Genomic DNA, 25,532 nt, shown 5'->3' with positions numbered 1-25,532 from the left:
GGTAGCTCTAAAAAGAGCTTTTGGGTAATTCAACAAAGAAATGAAGAGGAAGGTTTATCCACCAAAGCCGTACAGAGTGCGCCCCTGACGCTTCAGAGCATAAACTACATCCATAGCGGTGACGGTCTTTCTCTTGGCATGCTCGGTGTAGGTGACGGCATCGCGGATTACGTTCTCCAGAAACACCTTCAGCACTCCGCGAGTCTCTTCGTAGATAAGGCCAGATATACGCTTGACTCCTCCACGGCGAGCCAAACGACGGATCGCTGGCTTAGTTATCCCTTGGATGTTATCACGGAGAACTTTACGATGACGCTTGGCACCTCCCTTACCAAGTCCCTTTCCACCTTTTCCTCGACCTGACATTTTTTTTCAATAAAAAGTAAGTACGCAGTTTTAAGCTTTCGAAACAAGACAAATATATGTGCCCAAAGACGACCTGATTGAAGCCACGTATGAACGAAAAGGCGGCTCTTGCTAAAGCCCGCCTCCAGCTCTCCCATCCCTCCGAGTATATGCGGCCCTGCTGCTGAAAGAATAAGTCGCATGAGAAAAAAAAAAACATCTTCGAGCATAGTGGAACGCCAACACTGCCAAAACATCTTTTAAAATACGTTTCGTGGGGGTTATTTTTGACAAACTCTTGGCGTAACTTGGCTGGATGGTATACCTGCCATCCCAATTTGTTAACAGGTTTAAATAGGAAAATACTGCACGTCATTAGACGAATATAATGAACGTGTCAACACGACAGATTTTGATGCGATACATTTTGACGTGATACAATATTCATTTTTGACGTGTTAAAATCTGACGTGTTGGCAAAATGAATATCTCCTATGTCTTCTGTTAAGTTTAATTGCGATTGCCATCCTTCATAGTGCATTCACGCAATCTCCTTTTTTTTTTACTGTCATGAACTAATGACTGTTTTTTGACTGTCAGGAACGATCTTATGTAAGTACGATAACATTACAGTTTTTTCTCAATTGTTTAAACACGTTTTCTGAAACTATAGCTCAATTTCTCAAAACTCTACACACAAAGCACAGCAACAGTTAACCTTTTGCCAAAACTACACAAATCTCTTGCAAAATGCACTCATGCATTCAAAACCATGTTCTCTCTTCTCAAAACTGACTTTTTCCATCAAAATGATTCACATAGGCCTCATATGAATAGGTCTTATTGAGCACTGATTTCACACTGGTGCGATAAATTTAAAAACACAACCATCAAAATACTGTATATATGTTTTGGCCTCATGAGGTCATGTTACATATTCAAGTTATAAAATCGTGTAAAAATTGCTTCTCTTTTCTCCTTTTTTGAAGTTTTAGTTTTCTTTTTGAGGGGTCCCAAAATAGGCTGCAATTTTACAGTAAATATAAAGACTGTTGCCATGATACAATGCAGTAAATATATCATCATATAAATAGTGCATTTGCTAGGTAAACCTAATTCTAATTCAGTACAGTACAGCAAAGTGTGTGTTGTCACTTTGAGTGTTGTTGTTATTGTGTATGATACAATGCACATTTGCTGTATTGTCCTGCCAATGAGGTCCAGTTGGGCTGCACTCACAACCCAGGTTCCATCATGAGTCATACTGAACATTGTTAGAAGTGTTTTTTTCATTTTCCTTATCAGTGCAATTATGAGTTTTGCCAAAATAGATAACATTTGTGTCTTCTCAAAACTAGAACATGCTTAGACTGTGTCAGTCTGGACTGATAATGGACATAATGGATGTAATGATCTGTTATCATACATGAAATCAATGAACAAATTCAAAAAGGTAACAAAGCAAATCTTTATTTGTTACTGTAAAATAAATCTTTGTTCAGCAGACTGCAAAAATAAAAATCGTAGTTTGTAGGCCTGCTGTAAAAAAACAAAAAACAAATACGTGATCAACCAAAATTGACCGTATTTCATTTGGAATATTAGCTTGTCTCCCTCGTCTGCGTGCTGCGTGCTGCGTGCTGCGTGCTGCGTGCTGCGTGCTGCGTGCTGCGTGCTGCGTGCTGCGTGCTGCGTGCTGCGTGCTGCGTGCTGCGTGCTGCGTGCTGCGTGCTGCGTGCTGCGTGCTGCTCCATTGTTTTCCAACACAATAGACGTCACAGGAGGTCTCTTTTATGCTCTGACAGATAATTTAAAAGTTTAGCCAATTGAGTTTGAGCAGGTGTGGCGTGAGTGAGACCAATTGGCACTTAGAGTTTGGCATTTGAAGGCCAATGTTTTCCATGTGAACAAACAAGGCTTGATTATGAAAATTGTGCTAAATGATGACATTTTGTGTGTAGAGTTGTGCAAAAATGTGATTCAGAATTGCTATTTGAGTGAAAACAAAGGGATTGTGCTTAGAGTTTTGCAGAAATAGTCTTTGTTGTTGACACATGAGCTTCAAGTTTTCACCATCGTATGCATAGTTCCAGTTTTAGTGTGTAAACATTTGAGAAAAACTGTAATTCAAGGAGTAAAACAAGTAGGTTATCAATGAACTCATTGGCTACTTCTATACGCCAGTATTCCTTCCAGCTTCAGATCCTTTAATCCAGCTGTTCGTAAATTCTCAATTCATATTTACTCAATAGCCTAACACATGTTCTACATACTACAGTTGACATTCCTCACAGACGCCACTATAATGTTTACCTATGATATGCAGGTTTTGTTTTATCGACCGTGCAATTAATAATGTGACCAGGTAGGAACCTTATTCACCATTAGCGTTCCCAGAGGGACCATAGATTTGGGTGGAACAGGTACAGGTATAGGTGTCATTTATAGACACGCCACAGACACACAGGTCTTTGTTCTCACCGTGCTGGTTCACACTGATGGCGCCTCTGTGGTTTTGTGTCTGTTTTCAGTCTTAACAAAGACAGTGTTCCCGCTGTCTACAACCGTGCAGCGGTTTTGTCACGGTTTTGGTCATTTTGCAATTATTGTTTAATTGCGTCCTCCCATGTAAGCATCATAGCACTTTTCCTTATGGTCATGCTCTGCTGCAATCCAGTCACCCTTGGTATCTCTTACACAGCCCGCAGTCCTAACATTTGCGTATGTTGCACATTACCAATGGTCCTTATTACAGCCCACAGGCCTAACGTTTGTGTATGTTGCACAATACCAATGGTCCCTATTACAGCCCACAGGCCTAACGTTTACATATGTTGCACAATACCAATGGTCCCTATTACAGCCCACAGCCCTAACGTTTGTGTATGTTGCACAATACCAATGGTCCCTATTACAGCCCACAGGCCTAACGTTTGTGTATGTTGCACAATACCAATGGTCCCTATTACAGCCCACAGGCCTGATGTTTGTATTTTCCACATTATAGATTGTGACTGAGCTGGCGGGCCTTCTGCAGCATAAGCCTGATATTATTGCACCGTTAGAGCCTTTCCCTCTTAAGCCGCGTTTCCACCAAAATTACCCGGAACTTTCAGTCCCAGGAACTACTTTACCAGGAACTAAAAGGTTCCTTCAGCCAATGGTTGTCTGCGTTTCCACCGGGGTCTAAAGTACCGCGAAGATTAGGCAAATTAGCCCACTGACTTTGTCGTCGGTCCATCTGTCATATGATTTCTTCTGTAACGCCATACTACCACCGAAGTAGCCTACATTATTTTCTAATAACCGGGACAGCCCGAAGGGGTTTATTCCACTTATATACAACGGGTTACCAACAATGACTATATATGGTTACTTTTGTATTTATTGATTTTCATATATCCTCTCAAACACATTCATTAACAGCAGAAAACATGCACACGTTGTAAACAATTTGCTGTTTTATTACTTTCTCGTCGTCAATTCCATATAGGCTAATCGCAAAATGACAAGAATAGAACGAAAACTCGGACTTGCGTGAAAATGTAAATTAGTAGTGGTACAGCCACCGTTTGCTTTCCTTCGAAGTTACTGCTAGTCGAGCAGCGAAGTGTGCCCTCCAGATGCGAACCATGCACCATAAATGAGTCCATAGTCTTCCTGGTCTTTTCGTGGAATTGAAAAATGGCAGTAAAATTGAGTAAAATTACGGCAGTCTGAAAAAGCTAAAGGGAAGATTACTAGAATTAACCTGTTATTTTACCCGGATAAAAAGTGCGGAAGGTGATTTCCAGTTTGCTTGTACTGTATCACCAATGTTAATTATGCAGAACTACCGCATACCTCACATAACTGTATCAAACGTTTTGAGTCAATTACAACGGGCTAACAAAGAAAATCCGGAAGAAAATATTCAGCAACCGAATTAATCCGTTTGAATGTTTTGGTAGCCTACGTAATATGCTGTCCCACCACGAATGCTTAGCATTTTGTAAAACGAATACTAAAGCAAGAAAAGAACAGAAGAGCACACGTTATAATTCCAAGACGTTGACAGGCTATAACCAAAAGTAGGCTACTGCGCCGCATAACATACAAGTTTGATTTGAAGTTATTATGAAAATAAATTGGTTTGCGCTGCATATTTTCAAACATGGCGGGTAATGGCGGAAAATAAATACAACACAAATGCTACGAGTACTCGACCAATCAGAAATGTTCAGCGCTGCAAGCTCCACCCAAAAGGTTCCTGTACTTTCGGAAAGTACTACCCCCTGAGCAGGAACGTTTTGGGGGGTAAAACAAAGCCCCCAGAACTAAATTTAGACCCTAGTTCCTGCGGTGGAAACGCACTGAGTTCCTCAAAAGGTTCCTAGTTCCGGGGTATAGTTCCTGCGGTGGAAACGCGGCTTTAGTAACCTGGGGATCGAAGAGGTGCCACAGGTGAATTGGCCTATTGTTTTGTTGGTTGTTAATTGTACCTGCTTGCTCCTACAAGCTTTTAATTAAGAAAGAAAGAAAGAAAAAATACTTTTTCTAAATAAAACATTATAATTTTCTATTTTTGTCTGATATGTTGTTTTCTCTGCTGCTGGCAATCTGTCAGTATTTTAGAAACATGTAATTACATTGAGCTTTTTAAAAAATCCTCCATTTTAACAATAATTTCACTGGTGTTGCTGTCTAGTCTGGTTTCACTGGTATTATCAGAGACATGAACAACTTAGTTGCATTGTGAATGCTTGTGGTTATAGCTGTTTTGCTACTTATTTGTAACAAAATCATTTTATTGTAAAATGGCAACCAAAGGTAGCAACCAAAGGTGTTACTTGTGTCACTGGTGTTATTAAATGTCCCTCTATTGTTTCCAAAAAGTTGCCTTTGTAGGTGTTGCTTCACATGACACATTATTTTACGCTTTATATTTGAATTTAATGGACTAAAAATTCTTCCTTTAACAGAAGAGCAAGAATTGTAGTCTATTCGCCAGTCTACACATTTGGTCAAATGTTCGGCAGTTAAACCCCTGCAACAATTCCTAGAGTGAATGCTGTCTAAAACTAATCTGACTTAAACATGCATTGGCCAGCTTGCCACTTGCAGAAAAGACTAAAAATAAAAATCCAGTATTTTATCTAGCTACCATTGTGACTGGGTAATTTGAAGAAAGGGGGTCTACATAACGATGAGAGTGATTGTGTATTCTCTCTCATCGTTGTGTACACCCCCTTCCTTCAAATCTTTTAGATATGCTGCCATAGCATAACACCCTGGGGCATTTCCATGTTACACTTATACCACTACATATGCAACAGTTAACTCCTTCTGTATCGCCCCATATTTTTCAATACAAGCCTGAAAATGACATACCCAAAATAAAATGGTTGCTATTCATGATCCCTTTTGAGTACAGGCATAATCTAAAAAGGTACCCCTAGGAACTTTGTTTTCCAAGAATCGGAATTACAAAAAAGTAACAGAAGCGCAAATACAGTGGCAGTAGAAGTGGAAATTTTATTTATTTACCTGAATTGCTTGATGTCTGGGTTCACACTGTTTGCCAAATTTTCCTGTTTTTCTGTAAGATCTTTTTGGAGGTGTCTATGTAAAAAAAGAGTTATAAAATACAATTAATTCAGATCTACATTAATTCTCTTGGTTCGTTGACCTTGTGGTTGCCCTCATTTATGGCCTAAAATGCCTTTCAAGATATTATTTTCACTCAAATGGGAAATGGATGACCGCCTTTGACTATATCCGTTGAGATTTTTCCTGGCATTATAGAATATTTATCGAAGCATTAAGTTCAGTAACTTAAATATTGCACTTCACCCCTGCTAGCTGCTGACAGCCAAGCAAATTAACTAGACAGCTAAAGACAGTGGTGCAGCTTTAATTAGCTAGCTTTGTATGAGCTTGAACATTTACCTCTGACTAAGATTTATTTCATGGTGTCAAACCGGTTGATATTTTTATTAGTTTGCTTTCTGATTCTGGACTTTATAGAAAGACATTATAGAAAATAAAATGTTACAAAACTCACCTCATTGAAATATTCACAAATTTAGGAGTCTATGGGGTTCCATGAATGAACAGTAAGCATTAAATATCACAAGGCATCTGTAAACTCAGAAATCACATGCGCGCACACAAAACACGGAGAAATTTGCTGCTCTGACAAGCAATGAAGTGGCTCTTAAAAGAGCCTTTGTTTGGATTATGGGCATGCAAACCATTTAAGCGCGCTCTCCACGGATGCGGCGAGCCAGCTGGATATCCTTCGGCATGATGGTTACTCTCTTGGCATGAATGGCACACAAATTGGTGTCCTCGAACAGACCAACCAGATAAGCCTCGCTAGCCTCCTGTAGAGCCATTACAGCTGAGCTTTGGAAGCGCAGATCCGTCTTGAAATCCTGAGCAATCTCTCTGACAAGGCGCTGGAAAGGCAACTTGCGGATCAACAGCTCAGTAGACTTCTGATAACGACGGATTTCTCGCAGAGCTACAGTGCCAGGCCTGTAACGGTGAGGCTTCTTCACTCCGCCAGTCGCAGGCGCACTCTTCCGCGCTGCTTTAGTGGCGAGCTGCTTCCTGGGGGCTTTGCCACCGGTAGACTTACGCGCGGTCTGCTTGGTTCGAGCCATTGCGTCTTATTCAAATATTTCTTTACTAAATACACGACTTTACGGTGCCACGATACGTATATAAAGCATACCAGAGAGAAGCTGATTGGACAGGCTATTACGAATTCTCATTGGCTCTGATCCTGCCTTCGTTCCCAGATTTTATTGGATCACGTCTTCAGCTTCCTCTGCCGCCAAAAATTTAAACTTTTCTCTTACAGCTTTGAATTTTAGTCCACCACACCCCTCGTACTGTAACATTGCAAAAGCGAGACTAACATCAGACGGATTTTTTATTTAATGAAAAAACTTTCACTTTTTACAATTTGTCACGTCACATATAGTGGGTTATCATATACGTTTATTCTATACAAGGCTTTATATGTACAACATAAAAACGATGTTCACTGAAAGCAAAGTTATGAATTAATTATCTAGCAAAGGGTTAAGTTTAGCATCCACACTTTCATAAATAAGGAGCCAGCTGAATTAGCTCACTTGAGCAGCACCTCTCCTCGTTTTATATTGTAAAAAAACTTGTAACCCACTCTGCATAATTGTGGATAATAATGTGTGGGACACAAAATGTCATTTACTAAAATTACATCTCGCGAAAATCTAAGACAGCAATTGTGCTTGGAACTGCAACGAACATATTGTGGCGATTAGACAAGCATGCTCAAACTGCGGCACTGCATGGCCCTAAGCGAACTGTCGTGAAGTTATGGGCTCAAAAGACAGCGTTGCTGTACTGAAGTCTTTTAAAAAAAAATCCAAATATGTATAACTTTTAGTTTTACCGCCTTGAATTATTTTGTCCAGTGTCGCTTACAGTAAGCAAGTCATCACCACCATTCACAATTTGAGGCGTGACACACTAGAGGATGGGTTAACATTGTGTGATTCTAACGGGTTATGTGCAATACAATTTAATAAAGAACTTCCGACCAACTATAGATACATTTCTCTGGTTCAAAATGGTAGTTTTGCACCTTACACAGGTGTGGGGTGATGAATGATTGAGAGTAATGCCGTATTTACTTGGCTTTCACTGCTTTCTCGGTCTTTTTCGGGAGTAACACAGCTTGGATGTTGGGCAGCACTCCACCCTGAGCGATAGTGACACCTCCGAGGAGCTTGTTCAACTCTTCGTCGTTACGCACCGCCAACTGCAGATGTCTGGGAATGATGCGGGTTTTCTTGTTGTCTCTGGCAGCGTTACCAGCCAATTCCAGGATCTCAGCAGTCAGATACTCGAGCACTGCAGCAAGATAAACTGGAGCACCGGCACCGACACGCTCTGCATAGTTTCCTTTACGAAGCAATCGGTGAACTCGACCTACTGGAAACTGGAGTCCAGCTCTGGATGAACGGGTTTTAGCTTTCGCTCTCGCTTTTCCACCGGTCTTCCCCCTCCCACTCATTTTTCCGCTTTTAAGAAAGTTGAAGAATAACTAGAATTGCAGATGCGGGTGTTTCTTATAGCAACAATCTATTCACTCATTGGCTGCAGCGTTGATAGGATTTTGTCCAATCAGATAGGGGGACATTTTTTTACACGGCGTCCACTGTGCAGAACAACTGAGTTGAACCAGTCTCAGCGGCGCAGAGCTTAAAAACGGAGAATAGGAACTTGCATCCGTTATGGCGATCACTACGTGAGATGATAATTGTAATGGGAGTTAAAATACTGTGAATCTACCTTTTTTCTGTCCGTGATTATGGGGATTTAATTTATTGATATGCTGCTTGTACCACTCTGCGACCCCTAGATGTCGTTTATCATTCTTTGCTTAGATTTATTACTGGGGATAGTTACTGTACTTATCACTGTGTCCTGTTTTTTATTCATTTATTTGTTATTATTATTGTTGTTGTTATTATTATTATTATTATTATTATTATTATTATTATTATTATACTTTATTTTTAAAAGTTGGGTGGCCCTTTTTCTTTGTAACGAGAGATCACTATTTGTGTCTGTTTATTTATATAGCCCTCCTTCACAAATTACTATTTTACTTCACTTCATGAGTCATGAAACATTTGCCATGGCAAAGTCCTCTTCCATCACATCCACTTCATAAAACTGTACATTGCACCAGAGGCACAAGTGGCCTAGTTTCTATACTTTATCTGTTTATCTCTCAGCATGCTCACAGGCCCCTGGAATTAGACACCCTATGGAGAGCTGACTGCCCTGATCTGGACCCAACATTGGCACAAAGTCTGGTCTAACATTTTAAAAGCCTCCAGAAACCCTGATCATCAACAAATACACTATGATTTTACTCATAGAGTGTACCTCGCCCCCAGAAAGCTTTGTATAATGAAAGTGACCACTGATTCAACTTGCACTTTGTGTCCTATTAAGGCGACAGGGACTTATTTACACATGTGTTTTGGGAGTGCCCTACGGTGGCTGGATTCTGGCGAATGACTGCAGCCAAGCTCTCCATGCTTTTTGAGAATACAGTACCCTATTCGCCTTTTATATTTTTGTTAAATGATTCATCCAGCTTGAACCTGACGCTGTCCCAAAAACGAGCCTTTCTAGCTGGGCTGACAGCAGCACACAAACTGGTGGCTACCCATACTCTTTCTTTTCGAGCTTGGATCTTAGCTTATCTTGATATAGCATATCTGGAGCTGTTGACAGCCCGTATGCATGGGGCCAAAGAATCAGTGGCTGAACTGTGGAGTTCCATTTCTGAGAAACTCAAAACACTACTGTAGTACCCTCATGTCGGGATGGGTGGCCTGGATTTTGGGTGGGTGGGTGGGGGACGATGGGAGGGAGGGGAGCCCTGGCGGGGAGGGTTTTGTTTTGTTATTATTATTGTTTTGCCTTTCTTTTCTTTACTTTCTTTTCTTTTCCCTTTTTATGATATGAGCTTTTTGATGATGTATTGCTGATGCTGATGATTATATCAAAATCAATCAAAAAAAATTGATTGCAAAAAAGGAACTGAAACTTTTTGTTCTTGGTCATTTTAAGTCTATGATCTCAACCTTAGTTACAATAAGGTGTAATTGTTTTTAATATTTTGTTTTAATAATTGTCCTTGTCAACTTTTATCATTTATGGTATTTATTTTATATGTATTTATTATTATTGTTATTAATGTTATCTTATTCTTTTTATATGTTTTTTTTTTTTTTTTTGTAATTCAAATTCTATAATATTCTATCACAGGGTACACACACCATTCACTCACACATTCAAATATAGGAGCAATTTAGACTCATCAATTAACGTAGCCTGTATATCTTTGGACTGTGGGAGAAATATGATATTGCATGATATTATATTGCTGAGCTTTCTTGGCCGAGGTGGTGTGGGGGAACAAGGACAGAATACGGTTCTTATTTGGGGCAATCTGGTTCTCTATGTACGCGTTACACCAATAGCACATTGTTTGTTTTTCCAGCTTATTTATTTATTGATCTTTGGTTAAAAGCACTCATAATAAAGCAAATACATATACATATAAGAACAAATAATTATAAAATGATATAAATTGTGATAAAAAATATAAAACAAAAATCACATTAAAAGTTTGTAATACTGTTTGTAATATGAAATCAAATTAGATAAATGTTTAATGTCAGAAAAATAACATTTAGGAGATTAAAAACAAATGCCAAAATACGCAGCTTTAAAATGCGTGTGATGTGGATGGCACAGATGGGCCCCCAGATTACATTTTTTTTTTTGATGGGCTGTTGAGTTTTCACAGGCTCTGATATCTGGAGCATGGTGGATAGTGGAGTTTCTGTCATCCATTGAGCTTCTAACAATTTTTACCAGGAAAAGGTTGTTTGGCAGTATTACAATATTTCTGTCCGGCGATTGTTCGTCTTTCCAATAGTGTTATGAGTCCCACGTCTTCCAACCGAACTATGGTTCATACACCGAAGCTAAGACGACCTGATTGAAACCTGTCACGAGAGAAAAAAGGCGCACAAGCTAAACTGAGTATCGCCATTTTTAATCATGGGCACAATTCAATTCAATTCAATTCAATTAAACTTCATTGTCATTGTTCATTGCACAGGTACAAGTACAACGAAAAGTGGGTTTGTGATCTCACAAGTACAGTGCAAATAAGAACGTAAAGAGGTAGTAGTGCCAAAAACAACATATTAACAGTAAACAACATAGGTGTAACTCCCTGAGTCGTGCAAAAGAGCAGGTGGTACGGTAGGCAAAATAAAGTGAAACACTATGGAACAAACGTACTCCAGTAATTGTCAGCAAGCATCAAAACCCGTGTATAGTCTAGCACTCGTCGAACGCCTTGCTACAAGTATGTGTTAAGTGATTTTATTTTAAAGTATAAAGTTGTTATAGCCTGTCATGTTTCGGGCTCATTTAAACCAGCGATATGATATTTACGACTGTGGGCATTTAACAGAGAAATAATTAACTAAACTACTGAACAGAGTCGACGTTGGCCCAATAGTATAAGAAGTTTCAACTTCAAGTTTAGTAATTTCAAATGTTTCCCTCGTTTGGAATGGAGTTTGTGGCAACACACTGAAGTGCTCTGAAACAACTCCGAATCATCGAGAATGATAGGAAATTCGGCTCAGTATCAAGTAACTTTAGCCCGCATATTATTCATTCATCTATAATAAATATAATTTATTACGGACCATTGAGTTAAACTAGTAGTAGACCAGCTTGTTTTCTTATATACACACACTCAGCGGCCCCATTAGGTGACAGGAGTGGCACCCGGTGTGGTCTTCTGCTGCTGTAGCCCATCTGCTTCAAGATTTGACATGGTATGCGTTCAGAGATGCTCTTCTGCATACCTCGGTTGTAACGAGGGGTTATTTGAGTTACTGTTGCTTTTCTATCAGCTCAAACCAGTCTGGCCGTTCTCCTCTGACCTCCGCCACCAACGAGGCATTTTCGCCCAGAGAACTGCCGCTCATTGGCTATTTTCTCTTTTTCGGACCATTCTCCGTAAACCCTAGAGATGGTTGTGCGTGAAAATCCCAGTAGATGAGCAGTTTCTGAAATAGTGAAACCAGCCCGTCTGGCACCAATAACCATGCCACGTTCAAAGTCACTTTAATCACCTTTCTTCCCCATTCTGATGATTGGTTTGAACTTCAGCAGATCGTCTTGACCATGCCTACATGCCTAAATGCATTGAGTTGCTGCCACGTGATTGGCTGATTTGCGTTAACGGGTGCAGTTTGCAGTTGAGCAGATGTACCTATTGAAGTGGCCAGTGAGTGTTAATTCAAGGTCAAATTTTACAATCCTGTGATTTAGCCACACACACACACACACACCAATGTACATATTACAATTAAACAATATTGCGCTAAAATGGAACGTACTTGCTCTTCGGAGAAGCTCTGGGTGGCTCTTAAAAGAGCCTTTGATGCTAGTGAACAGTACAGTGCACGCGCTCACTTCTTCTTAGGAGCCGCTTTCTTCGCTTTGACGCTCTTGGGCTTGGCAACTTTTGGCTTGGTCGCTTTTGCTTTCTTAGGACTCTTAGTCGCCTTCTTTGCAGCCGGCTTCTTGGTTTTCTTCGGACTCTTGGCCGGCTTCGGCTTCTTAGCCGCTGCTGTCGGCTTCTTGGCCTTCTTTGGGCTCTTCTTAGCCTTCACTGTAGCGGGCTTCTTCTTGGGCGACTTTTTGGCTACAGGCTTCTTCGCTACTACCTTTTTGGCCGCCGCTGGCTTCTTAGCTTTAGGAGCTGCTTTCTTGGCGGGCTTCTTCACAGCAGGCTGACTTTTGTTCAGCTTAAACGAACCAGAGGCACCGGTTCCTTTAGTCTGAAGCAAGGTACCCTTGGTCACCAGGCTCCTGACTGCAATCTTTACACGAGAATTGTTCTTCTCTACGTCGTAACCACCGGCGACCAGAGCCTTCTTCAAGGCAGCCAGTGAAACTCCGTGTCTCTCCTTAGAAGCAGAAACTGCCTTCACGATCAAGTCCCCAACGCTGGGCCCCGCTTTCCTAAGCTTGCTTGCTGCTTTCTTCTTGGGAGCCTTAACCGGGGCGGCTGCGGCTGGAGCTGGAGCAACTTCTGCCATTTCTTTGCCGAAGATTTCTTTCTCTCACACGAACAGTCCAAGAAAACGTTTCGTTTTAGCAGCTCGTACGTCAGGGGGCTGGACTTAAATGTCACATGAGGACCGTATAGACTCAGTCATCCCGGCACCGCGTCTCTCGGCTCCTGAAAATTCGCTTCATTGTGTTTTCTTTTCGCCAATATTGACAAAATAACACAGCGCGCAGTCGTTTTATGAACATAAATCGCATTGAATTTTCAAAATCAGTCCTTGCACCCACAAATTAACTCGTGTCCTCAATAATATTGCCGTATTTTCGCCAGTTTATACAAAACATACTCACTTGTCACGGACACGTACCCGTTAAAGGTGCTTCTCCCACATTATTTGCCTTTTAAAACTATCAAACATGTCACACACTTTAAAATTGTTGGCTGATTATTTACAGGAACCCCGCGTGAAAACAGGAAAGATTTAAAGATTCATGAAATACCCAAGTTAGACTTTTAAGCAGGAGTTCTATTTTTGGTAGTAAAGCACAGCGCACATCTTTGCTGAAATGTCATCACCGTGACATTTCGACGTTGAACATTGAACGAAAAATTGTTGTTCAGAAAACATTCTTTAACCTGTTATCAAGATCAAAGTATTTTCTCAATCATCATTTATATACTGTTGAGTGAATAGTTCCACTATTTCTCGAACAATCTCTGGCCTTGTTTCGGACATGCCCATGCAGTAGGCTAACTAAATATGCCATTTACAAATATCCCCCTTGGATGCTTAGCTTTTTGGCCATTATGTGTGGAACCTGCGCTTGCATCCATAACATTATTTGAAGAAATGTAATGCCTTTGGCAAACAACGTATATATATATATACAATGGTAAAAATGGAAGCAATAAAATGTAAAATGACAATAGCACAATACAAGACATAAAACATAACTAAAAATCAGCCATAAACTTAAATCAAAAGCTCAAGTTTGAGCATGCATCGGAACTGTTGAATGTCTTTCCAGCCAATTATTTCAAGTTAGTGAAAGTATTTATCCAAGTTCCATCATTTTGTGCTGTAAGACATTAAAACACCATTTTTTTTCATCAGGTTTTATTTGCCTTGGCTGGAATCAATCAACATTTGTTTTTAACTTTGACTGGTTACTAAAAGCAAGAACTTTTTAAACTTTTTAAAAACTGGTTTCCTCAGCAAAAATATTTTCATATTTCACATGTACAGTGGTATGCAAATGTTTTGGCACCCCTGGTCAAATTGCATGTTTTGTTGAATCTCTAAGTGAATACATGTTACTACAACCTCTGAGGTTACAAACATGAACATTGCATATTTTAGCTAATTTGAAATCAAAATGAGTATTTATTGGCAGTTAAAACGAATAACAAGGGGTTTTCAAATTTGAAAAGTCCTGCACTTGTGGAATTAACTCCCCACGGAAGTCAGGACAGCAGAATCCTTGGCCATGCTTTGCACAAACTGCAGCTACAACGCTTAACGCTCTGCATATTTTCACCCAATAGCAGTCTGTCCTTATGCATTTATTTTGAGATTGTAACGGTTGACATGCTTTTCATATTATAGATTTGCTTTAATTCACTCACATGCAGTGTGTTCCTAACGGTGGTGGTGAAGAAGGAGTTGAGCCAAAAGGAAAGCTCTCCATTTACCAGTCGATCTTCGTCCCTACTCTCACCCATGATCACAGACTATGGGTAGTGACTGAAAGAGTGCGAATACAAGTGGCTGAAATGGGGTTTCTTGATAGGGTGGCAGGGCTTCATCCCTTGATAGGAAGGGGAGCTCAGTCTTCCAGGAGGACCTCACAGTTGAACCACTGCTCCTCCACATTGAGAGGAACCAGTTGAGGTGGTTTGGGCATCTGATTACGATGATCAAGTAAAAAAAGACAAATTGAAACACAAAATCACATTACAGTCTGTGAAGACTAAGCTCAACTGCTCTTTAGTCATTTTCTGGAATGCTCAGTCAACATTACAGTCCATCCATCCACATATGTAGCAGCCTTTGATGGTTGCTGTTGGGTCCAAAGGAGAATCATGCTGTGACACTGGTGGGTCAGTAACTTGTGGAGGTTTCAGATGTGATCTGCAGAAACAGGAGTCCTTTGCCGTACGCAAGTTGATGTTTCATCCAGCTGGTCTGAAGATCGGAAAAGTTTGTTTTGTGGCAGTTTCTTGTGCGTTCCACACTAGGTTCCACGTGGGTTGAAGCACTTAGTCGCTGTAAGTTAATCGGCAGTGCCTAATTAGTGAAAACTGTGCCTCTGTCTGTTTGTTCAGATAAGTCAGCATTGTGGTGGTAACAACAATCTAGGCATTCTTTGAGCCTTGGAATTGAAGAGTTATGAGAACTCTATAGCTAGACCAAAGGCCTGTGGGTGCTCTCAAGGGCAATGTCTGTGCCTGTAATGTAATGTATATTTCATTCCAATAAATCATCTTGAATTTTCCTGCTAAATTTGGTAAGTTTCAAAAATCTTTAGATTAGATTGTTAGTATGAACAGGACTCTGATTAGAGAATCTGGCCACATGTGAGATATATTTATTTCCATCAAGACATGGAGTTGCGTGTTGTGTTGGTGTGTGTGTGTGTGTGAAATAAAAGGAAAAAACAGAAAGAAAATAAATTAAACATATGCACACTTGGCATTAGGGAAAAAAACTGAATATTAACATTGCTGCTAGTAAACACAATATGAAATTATATGAACTGCTGACATCACTTCAAGCATATCCACCCACCAAGATACTTATTTCAATTGTCATTAAATACAGCATTTAAAGAAAACATAAATGTAATGGTGAACAACATCATAATCTTTCAAGTATACGACTTGCGATAAAGACAGTGAAATATAACCTCTATCAAAATTAAACCAAAGTGATTTTCAATTACAAGAGAAATGCCGGCAGTACAAAACTAACAAACTTGTTCGGACCGGAGAACTGCGTGTTCATAACACGCTGTTAGCAAGTAGCTACACGTTTGATGGACTGTATTCAAATAATATGCAGCTGAGGTCGTACTCAACAGAGGTCTGCATATATTCAGACCACCTCAGTGTGAGGAGTACCGTTATAATGGAAGGTGACAAAATAATTCATTACTGGAAACTAAATGTAAATTGTTTGAAAAATCAATCCTTAGTTGCAGAAAAAAAAGTAAAATAAAAAAATTTAAAAAAAAGAAATTCAAAGAGAAAAACAAAGGTTTTAACGAAGTCCAGTGTAGAGTCGTGGGATAGCCTATTGTGAAGAAACATATTTTTTTCTTATATTTTTCTAGAAATTTTCTTATATATAAATGTAAATCATTAAACTAAGACCGAAATAGGAAATATAATGAATTCTTGGAAAAATATATTGACCCTAAAGACTAAAAGTATTTGGACAGCACAAGAAGAAATTGATTTTGAAGGCATTAAGAATGAGTTAAGCCGCGTTTCCACCAAAATTACCCGGAACTTTTAGTCCCAGGAACTACTTTACCAGGAACTAAAAGGTTCCTTCAGCCCATGGTTGTCTGCGTTTCCACCGCGGTCTAAAGTCCCGCGAAGATTAGGCAAATTAGCCCACTGACGTATGAAAAAGCGACATTGTCGTCGGTCCATCTGTCATATGATTTCTTCTGTAACCCCATACTACCACCGAAGTAGCCTACATTATTTTCTAATAACCGGGACAGCCCGGAGGGGTTTATTCCACTTATATACAACGGGTTACCAACAATGACTATATATGGTTACTTTTGTATTTATTGATTTCCATATATCCTCTCAAACACATTCATTATGTTTTTATGCGAACATTCGCTTTCATGTCTTGACATCCGAAGCGACAGAATGCATTCACATTTATATGTATAACTGGCAACAACAGCAGAAAACATGCACACGTTGTAAACAATTTGCTGTTTGATTACTTTCTCATCGTCAATTCCATATAGGCTAATCGCAAAATGACAAGAATAGAACGAAAACTCGGACTTGCGTGAAACTTTAAATTAGTAGTGGTACAGCCACCGTTTGAAGTTACTTCGAAGTTACTGCTAGCTGAGCAGCGAAGTGTGCCCTCCAGATGCGAACCATGCACCATAAATTAAGCCGCGTTTCCACCAAAATTACCCGGAACTTTCAGTCCCAGGAACTACTTTACCAGGAACTAAAAGGTTCCTTCAGCCAATGGTTGTCTGCGTTTCCACCGGGGTCTAAAGTACCGCGAAGATTAGGCAAATTAGCCCACTGACGTTGTCGTCGGTCCATCTGTCATATGATTTCTTCTGTAACCCCATACTACCACCGAAGTAGCCTACATTATTTTCTAATAACCGGGACAGCCCGGAGGGGTTTATTCCACTTATATACAACGGGTTACCAACAATGACTATATATGGTTACTTTTGTATTTATTGATTTTCATATATCCTCTCAAACACATTCATTAACAGCAGAAAACATGCACACGTTGTAAACAATTTGCTGTTTTATTACTTTCTCGTTGTCAATTCCATATAGGCTAATCGCAAAATGACAAGAATAGAACGAAAACTCGGACTTGCGTGAAAATGTAAATTAGTAGTGGTACAGCCACCGTTTGCTTTCCTTCGAAGTTACTGTTAGCCGAGCAGCGAAGTGTGCCCTCCAGATGCGAACCATGCACCATAAATGAGTCCATAGTCTTCCTGGTCTTTTCGTGGAATTGAAAAATGGCAGTAAAATTGAGTAAAATTACGGCAGTCTGAAAAAGCTAAAGGGACGATTACTAGAATTAACCTGTTATTTTACCCTGACAAAAAGTGCGGAAGGTGATTTCCAGTTTGCTTGTACTGTATCACCAATGTTAATTACGCAGAACTACCGCATACCTCACATAACTGTATAAAACGTTTTCAATTACAATGGGCTAACAAAGAAAATCCGGAAGAAAATATTCAGCAACCGAATTAATCCGTTTGAATGTTTTGGTAGCCTACGTAATATGCTGTCCCAGCACGAATGCTTAGCGTTTTATAAAACGAATACTAAAGCAAGAAAAGAACAGAAGAGCACACGTTATTAATTCTAAGACGTTGGCAGGCTATAACCAAAACTAGGCTACTGCGCCGCATAACATACAAGTTTGATTTGAAGTTATTATGAAAATAAATTGGTCTGCGGCTGCATATTTTCAAACATGGCGGGTAAAGGCGGAAAATAAATACAATAAAATGCTGCGAGTACTCGACCAGTCAGAAATGTTCAGCGCTGCAAGCTCCACCCAAAAGGTTCCTGTACTTTCGGAAAGTACTACCCCCCGAGCAGGAACCTTTTGGGGGGTAAAATAAAGCCCCAGGAACTAAATTTAGACCCTAGTTCCTGCGGTGGAAACGCACTGAGTTCCTCAAAAGGTTCCTAGTTCCGGGGTAAAGTTCCTGCGGTGGAAACGCGGCTTTAGATAACTGTAATAATGAGTTTTTAACAAACAATGGGATGCAAGCGGGTTACAATGTTAATGCTGATGAAGGTTCAAATATAAAGAAAATCATTCAGAAGTACAGAGAAAGACGGGAAGGAAAATGTTTAAAGGGTGTGAAAATGGATGATGGGACAGTTGGAAATGATGATTCGGAGATTAGAGAAACAATTGTTAAGCTCTTTAAAGAAATGTACAAATAAATTTTAGTAGAAAAGGAGGGGATAGAACAATATTTAAGTGATGTTAAAACCAAAATGCAATCTGAGACACTATTGGGTATTATTACAAAATATTTTTTTTTTGAATTTGTATATATTTTTATGGTGATGTTGATTTTGTAATATTTTGTTGTCTTTAATGTCTTTGTGAGATTTGTAACATGTAATGTGCCTGAAAATTTAATTAAGCACTTTTAAAAAGCCGAAAACCTTGGCTTTCCTGTTGATTTTATAAATCATGTGAAGCTGCTTTATGTGAAGTCACAGCTGAGGGTTAAAGTGAATGGGGGTTAGACGGAATCCTTTGAGATCTTTAGAGGAGTTAAACAAGGATGCCCTTTAAATGTGGCTTTGTATGTTATTGCTATTAGTCCACTACTACTTAAAATAAAAAGTAATATAAATTTGACTGGAGTGCAATGCACCAGTAATGTACAGTCTTTAAAGGCTTCCGCCTATGAAGATGGCATAACGGTTTTTATTAAAAAACAAAATGAAATGGACGGGATCATTGAGCAGTTTCAATTGTATGAAAATATAGCAGGAACTAAATCATGCAAAGACGGAGCGTGTTTGGATTGGTGAAAAAAGGGGAGAAACCTGCTTTGACTGTAGACTGTAGAAGACAAGGATAAAAATAAAATTCTTGGGTGATACATAAAGTTCAGCAAATTGTGTTACTAAAAACTGGGAATGGAAAGAGACTGAGGTTTCAGAAGAAACGGAGAAATGGAAGCATGGAGACAACTGTTATAAATCTAGGGTAGGTATTGTGAAAACTTGCATTTTGTCCAAATTAATGTTCCTTGCGAGAGTTTTTCCTCCAGTATATTTTCAGGATAAATAAACTCAGTGTAAAATTAATATGGGGAAATAATATAGAGGTAACAAAAAGAGAATTAATGCACAAGAGCACAGAATATGGAGGTCTCGGAGCAATAGAAATCGGTATCAAACTGAAAATAACATTCTGTAAAAATATTTTTAACGGAATATTAAGAAAATTAGCCTGGGTCGGAGATATAGAATATTTCGAATTGCCTCATGGAACACATTGAAATTCATGTGGAAAACTTCTGGTCAGTAACTACAGGAAGCCAGAAAACATATGTTTATACTTGCTTCTGAACTGAATTTCAGTAAATGTACAAGTGATTGTATATTTGCTACGTACAATAAATATTGCATGTGAAATACATATTGTACATACATACATAGAGAACTTCTTTATCCCCATGGGGACATTTCCCTCGCTGCATGTTACATTCACATTTACGAACAGACATTTATAACAAGACACATACAATCATTCACGCAACAGAAAGGCTGGCCACCAAAATACATACATACCAATACAAATTGGACATATAGATGCCTATTCAATCAATCTTGACTGTGAGAGAGCCATCCACACATATGTTTGGCCTGTCCATGTAGTGCATGCTTATACACACAGGGCCAAGTGACTTGAAAGAATTGAGGAAATATTGGTGTGGCAAACACGCCTGCCACAGGCCACCGAAGTGGCTTTCCTTGGGGCCCTCCAGCACAGAGACACAGGGAGATGATGTTCAAGCAGTCCAGATTTTATTTTACAAGGGTTTGGCAAGATGGTAACGCCAAATGAGCAGATGTAACCCAGTCATGACCGAAGCTCCCTGGTGTGGGTGGGGATGGCAGATTTAACCTGTGCGCAGTGATTACCTCACTACGCACAGGTGCAGCCACTCCTGTTCCTGGGTCCAATTAGCCTGGGCAATTATCTAATTCTTAACCAATTATCCAATTGGCCAGGTCTAATTAGCTTGACCCAGGGCAGGTGTGGCTGCTTAAACCAGCCATCCCCACACCACAATTGGGTAGCATTGCTTTGAAATACATCTTATGTAATTTTGGTGAGGCAAGATAGCCTATATTGTTTGTAGTACCGTAACTTGGCGTCATTTTGATATCAATACTTTTGAGTAACTTGGCATTTTTGTACGTTGAAAACGTGTTTTTTATGAGATATAATTTCTTTTTGCTAAGCGTTTTATTATGAGAGTGAGAAATGCGAAGTGACCCTGTAAGAAACGGTTGTGGATTATGGCTATCCTTGTGTGAAATTGTAGTCTGATGAGCGTGTACTGTTTAGCAGTTTCGGTTTGCTATATATGTAAAACAGTGGCTGTGACAAAGGGTTCGGTGGCGTATAAGTGTAAAACGAAAGAACGCATATGAAACGCATCAGAAACGCATATGAAATATGGCCAGTGTATGTACTCACGGATTTGACGTCCATCCAACGAGCCTTGACTGACAAAAGAATCAGCAAGCCTGTAGAATTATAACTCCCTAGGTCGCAACTTGTGTAGCCTTCTGTCCTGCTCCGTTGTCTGTTATTTCGTGGAGATGCACTTTTAGTGTTTGTAAGATTTGTAAGGCATTTTGATAGGCTTATCTGCAGGTAGGAATCCTCTTCGCTGTTTTGCTAAACTAGAACCGGAAAACATAATAGTGGAGAATAGGAGCAGACGCATATGTCCCAGCAGGCTTTGCATATGAGAAAATAACAACAGTGTGAGAGAAATTAGGATGAAATGATGAAATTGCGTAGTTGAAACAATATGTTTTTAGCAGAATGGGCATGTAGGTGAAGGTTGACATGATCACAGAGTATAGTGCGACGTAAATGGAGTGACCATGAGTGAGCTTATATTCCTTATTGAACGGTATATATAACAGTCGCCATAAAGCACCAGCTGTTAAAGTGGAGGGTTAAGTAACGTGTGAAATCTATTGCACTGCTGTGTTTTTTCATGTTCAGTACTAGTAGTTATAATTATGTAGTGATTATGTAATTATGTAATGAGTGAATCATGTTTTTAAATGTAATGTTTTAATGGGGAGTTGCAGAACGTACATACGTAGTAATTGTTTGTATGTGGCTAGATAGAGAACAGGGCGAGGTAACATGAATGCAGAAACGTGGCGTTTGCTGATAAGAAGGTTTTGTATAGTAGCCAAGTGAAGAAATGTAGTTAGTACAAATGGCGCAGCTGTTAACTGGTGTAACTTTTTAATAAAAGGAATACATTTGCCGTCATGAAATGCATATGGGTGGCCGTGAGTGAGTTTTGGTAAAGAAAATATAAAAGCGTAAGAAAACGTTAGTGTAAAAGAGGGAATTATTTGCCTGAGGGCGAGGCGGTATTTAATCCTCCAACCAGAGGTTTACCAATCTGTGACTTTGTTAGTGCAGCACCATGACATAGCTATGCAATGCGTGAAATAGCATTAGCAAACCTGTCCGTGGTTTTAAAGAACACAGGCCAGTAAGCACAGAAGAGCTCCCGTTGAATCCATATGGCTTTGCAATATTGTAGCCGGTTAATAACTGAACGTGCAGACGGTACGTCATAATTCAGTGTATACGTTCGGTGAACGGCGGGTAGTTATGGTGCAAAACCAATAATTGAGAAGTAGTAGACAATTATTAGTGAGGGTAAAAGCAGGTTAAAGAAACACGTTCCTAGCTAGGCTTGAACCTCGGACCCTGTGTTCCCAAGACTGGAACCTTACCCACTAGGCCACAGGTGGACTAGCTATTTGTACTGAAAAAAATTTCAGAGTAAAAAGGTATGGGTATTTTGCGTGTGTATGCAAGTTTTTCATTCGGTCGTGTAGGTGAAGATTTGGCGGGTGTCGGTAAAATGTCCAATGGGGAGACATGTTGTTAGTGGGATAGGCGGCAGGAAGAATAAAAAAAGAGAAGGAGAAAACGCAAAATCCCCTTAGACTGGGGCTTTATTGTGTGGACATGTGAAGTTTAAATGGGGTCAGAATGTACAGAATTTAATGTTTTTAAGGGCTGAGTGTTTGTGGTTATTTCTGTGGTGAACCCTGAAAAGTACCAAACTCTCGGTGCTGTATAGGTATGGGGCATGCCCCGCCAAGGCGTAACTTGGCGGGATGGCATACCTGCCATCCCAATAATATAGAACAACCACTTGTATATGCATAATGTCAGCGATGAACGCTTTCCGGCTACATTACAAACCCTTTCAAAATACCTAGAAGCCTCGACACGCATTAAACCTAGGGCCGGGTTTTCCATCGTCTATCGATTCCATTAAAGTATAAACATAATAGTTGGTTAATTTTTGCCTCTTATTGATAATGTAGGTGGCTCTTAAAAGAGCCTTTGGGTCAAGAACTATTCCACTAGTTTACTTAGAGCTGGTATACTTAGTGACAGCCTTTGTGCCCTCAGACACTGCGTGTTTGGCCAGCTCTCCCGGCAGTAGTAGGCGCACGGCGGTCTGAATCTCCCTTGAAGTGATGGTGGATCGCTTGTTGTAGTGAGCCAAACGGGAAGACTCACCAGCAATACGCTCAAAAATATCGTTGACAAACGAGTTCATGATCCCCATGGCTTTGGAAGAGATGCCGGTGTCAGGATGGACTTGCTTCAACACCTTGTACACGTAGATAGCGTAGCTCTCCTTCCTGCTCTTTCTGCGCTTCTTTCCGCCTTTCGCAGCAGTCTTCGTCACGGCTTTTTTAGAGCCCTTCTTGGGCGCTGACTTGGCAGCTTCAGGCATTTTGCAATGATGTGGGCAGAATGTAGTTCTGAGTCATTGTTTAAGTGTCTGGCCAGAGATGTATGCAAATTTGCATGCCCTCGTTGCTAATGACGTCAGACTAATTTTCATTGGAAGCTGTTGGCCCATGATGTTATATTCAAAATCTATTGGTTCAATAAGGCGGGTTTGTAAAAAGAATAACGTCTGTCTTCGGAACAAAAGACCCCCCAACCAACATTTTCTTTTTAACCAGCGTTAATTTTACCATTGTTAAATTTCTCTATGTACTTTTATTGTAGTTCTTAAGTCCATTACACTCTCCCTTTGAGAAATAATTTGCTTTAAGAAACGTTTACTTAAAACGTGAATTGCCTGTGTCGGCAACAGGCTACACAAACTCCAAAAAGAGATTTTCAACTAACAGTACCTTTCAGTGTGCATCATTTGTTGTCACTTCAGTCCAGAAATTGCCATTTTATTTTATGACAAAAGTTTTTATGCATTGACTTCCCAGCTTTACATTCCACTCGCGATTCTGCATAAATTCTAGCTAGTCAGTTTAAAAGCTGGAAGGGCCGGTAGAGTAAGATGGTGGTCATGCTGGTGGACTAGTTGAGTATATGGGTTGAACAGCTGATATAACATAGGCTAAGTGTTGAAACCATATCGTGACCGACTCAGGCTGGTTTAAACCAATTTTCTTCTGGAGTCTTAGGCGTTGTTGGAATAATCCACAAGACTTACCAATACGTCGATGAATACAAATTCGAATGGAAAATTGTTGGCGTTTCATTCTTGCACTCAAACCGAACGCATTTCAGCACAGCTGCTTGGGGATCTGCTAGGCTACGTGTGCACATGGCCTTTACCTCCAACAAGAGAAAATGAAAGCAATTGGAGGAGCGCTGCACAACAATGTTCATATGACCGCTATAAATCGGTAGGGTTGGGGGTAAACCCGATAAAGAAACTGGAAAACGCTACTCTTGATAGAAAATGTGGGTGGCTCTTAAAAGAGCCTTTGGTGTAATTCCGAGCGACGAAAAGTTTACCCACCGAAGCCGTACAGAGTGCGACCCTGACGCTTCAGGGCATAAACCACATCCATAGCGGTCACGGTCTTTCTCTTAGCGTGTTCGGTGTAGGTGACGGCATCGCGGATAACGTTCTCCAGAAACACCTTCAGCACACCGCGAGTCTCCTCGTAGATGAGACCAGATATACGCTTGACTCCTCCGCGGCGAGCCAAACGACGAATTGCTGGCTTTGTAATACCCTGGATGTTGTCACGGAGAACTTTGCGATGGCGCTTAGCGCCTCCTTTACCCAGTCCTTTCCCACCTTTTCCCCGGCCTGACATTTTTTTTTGAACTAACAAGAAAATACTGTCTCTAGCCTCCAGAACAACACGAATATATCTGCGTAACGACGACCTGATTGGAGCTTGGTATGAACAAAAAGACGGCAGTATGTAAAACCCGCCTCCACCACGCCCACTCTTCCGAGTATTCGGGTACTTCCTGCATGCCAAACAAGATATTGAAAGAAAAAGAAAAAAAAACTATAAAAATCATAATGTTACATTTCTAGAATATTAAATCTGGAGTTGATACGAATTAATATCACAAAACCAAAACAGGGCACTAGCGCTTCAGATAAGTAGCCAGTAGACTGAGTGGGCCAAGAGTGGCTCGTTTTCATTTGAAGTCGTAAAGTGAATCACCGATGTATTGCAGCCAAGGAACACACACACACATAAGGCATCTGTGTTGATTATTCTTCTTTTATCCTTTCACAAAATTTTACTGCACATGCAAATGAGGTTGCAACACTTTCTCATAAAGAAAATATTTATGAATATTTCAAATTATTGCATCAAGCAAAGCCATACATTATTTAAATCGTACTCTATTTAAACTTCATGCAACCTCTTGACCGCTTAATTTAAGATAAAAGAAGTCCTTACAATTCCTGTCACTGGTGTTAATGTAGTGACAAATCGCCAAATCTCTGTTTCAATGCCACCATCCACAATAATGATCTGCTTCCCAGGGCAAAAGGACATTGGAGGATGTGCATGTCAAGCTCAGAGAAGGTGAGTCAGTGAGTCAATTTAGTTACCTTGTTATCTCATGGTCATAGCTGTCTGGCTACTTTTTTGCTACAAAGTTATTCGTAAAATCTTCCATGGCAACTTTGCCTTTAAAGGTCTTACTTATGCCACTGGTGTTAGTGTTAGCGTC

The 25,532-nt window shown here is 40.0% G+C and overlaps 4 protein-coding genes across 4 annotated transcripts; all 4 read right to left on the bottom strand.

Moving 5' to 3' along the window:
• LOC135242606 (uncharacterized) lies at nucleotides 1-24,664 on the bottom strand. Its single transcript, XM_064313757.1, has 3 exons — nucleotides 24,341-24,664; nucleotides 6,649-6,998; nucleotides 1-367 (listed from the first exon to the last, which is right to left on the bottom strand). Exons 1-3 carry the CDS (start codon nucleotides 24,647-24,649, stop codon nucleotides 55-57), a joined length of 972 nt encoding a protein of 323 aa, XP_064169827.1. The 5' UTR covers nucleotides 24,650-24,664; the 3' UTR covers nucleotides 1-54.
• On the bottom strand, nucleotides 7,742-8,414 carry LOC135241647 (histone H2A). Its single transcript, XM_064312197.1, has one exon. It carries the CDS (start codon nucleotides 8,393-8,395, stop codon nucleotides 8,009-8,011), a length of 387 nt encoding a protein of 128 aa, XP_064168267.1. The 5' UTR covers nucleotides 8,396-8,414; the 3' UTR covers nucleotides 7,742-8,008.
• LOC135241644 (histone H1-like) lies at nucleotides 10,519-13,107 on the bottom strand. Its single transcript, XM_064312194.1, has 2 exons — nucleotides 12,406-13,107; nucleotides 10,519-10,913 (listed from the first exon to the last, which is right to left on the bottom strand). The coding sequence occupies exons 1-2, from the start codon at nucleotides 13,032-13,034 to the stop codon at nucleotides 10,880-10,882; spliced, it is 663 nt and encodes a 220-aa protein (XP_064168264.1). The 5' UTR covers nucleotides 13,035-13,107; the 3' UTR covers nucleotides 10,519-10,879.
• Nucleotides 22,888-24,337, bottom strand: LOC135241648 (histone H2B-like). The gene has a single exon (XM_064312198.1). The coding sequence runs from the start codon at nucleotides 23,305-23,307 to the stop codon at nucleotides 22,933-22,935; it is 375 nt and encodes a 124-aa protein (XP_064168268.1). The 5' UTR covers nucleotides 23,308-24,337; the 3' UTR covers nucleotides 22,888-22,932.
• Nucleotides 24,665-25,532: the final 868 nt, after the last annotated feature.

The sequence above is a fragment of the Anguilla rostrata genome, chromosome 16 (genome assembly GCF_018555375.3).
Source record: "Anguilla rostrata isolate EN2019 chromosome 16, ASM1855537v3, whole genome shotgun sequence".
In the NCBI taxonomy this organism is placed as follows: Eukaryota; Metazoa; Chordata; class Actinopteri; order Anguilliformes; family Anguillidae; genus Anguilla; species Anguilla rostrata.
The sequence above is the reverse complement of the archived record's forward strand: the minus strand, read 5'-3'. Positions and strand labels throughout refer to the sequence as shown.

Coding starts and splice junctions, on each gene's coding strand:
- LOC135241647 (XM_064312197.1), bottom strand. CDS start 8,395: ATGAGTGGGAGGGGGAAGACCGGTGGAAAAGCGAGAGCGAAAGCTAAA.
- LOC135241644 (XM_064312194.1), bottom strand. CDS start 13,034: ATGGCAGAAGTTGCTCCAGCTCCAGCCGCAGCCGCCCCGGTTAAGGCT. Junction 10,914..12,405: donor AAAGCGGCTCCTAAGAAGAA/GTGAGCGCGTGC, acceptor CTCTCGTGACAG/GTTTCAATCAGGTCGTCTTA.
- LOC135241648 (XM_064312198.1), bottom strand. CDS start 23,307: ATGCCTGAAGCTGCCAAGTCAGCGCCCAAGAAGGGCTCTAAAAAAGCC.
- LOC135242606 (XM_064313757.1), bottom strand. CDS start 24,649: ATGTCAGGCCGGGGAAAAGGTGGGAAAGGACTGGGTAAAGGAGGCGCT. Junction 6,999..24,340: donor CTCTGTACGGCTTCGGTGGG/TAAACTTTTCGT, acceptor ATATTTGAATAA/GACGCAATGGCTCGAACCAA. Junction 368..6,648: donor AATTTGTGTGCCATTCATGC/CAAGAGAGTAAC, acceptor TTATTGAAAAAA/AATGTCAGGTCGAGGAAAAG.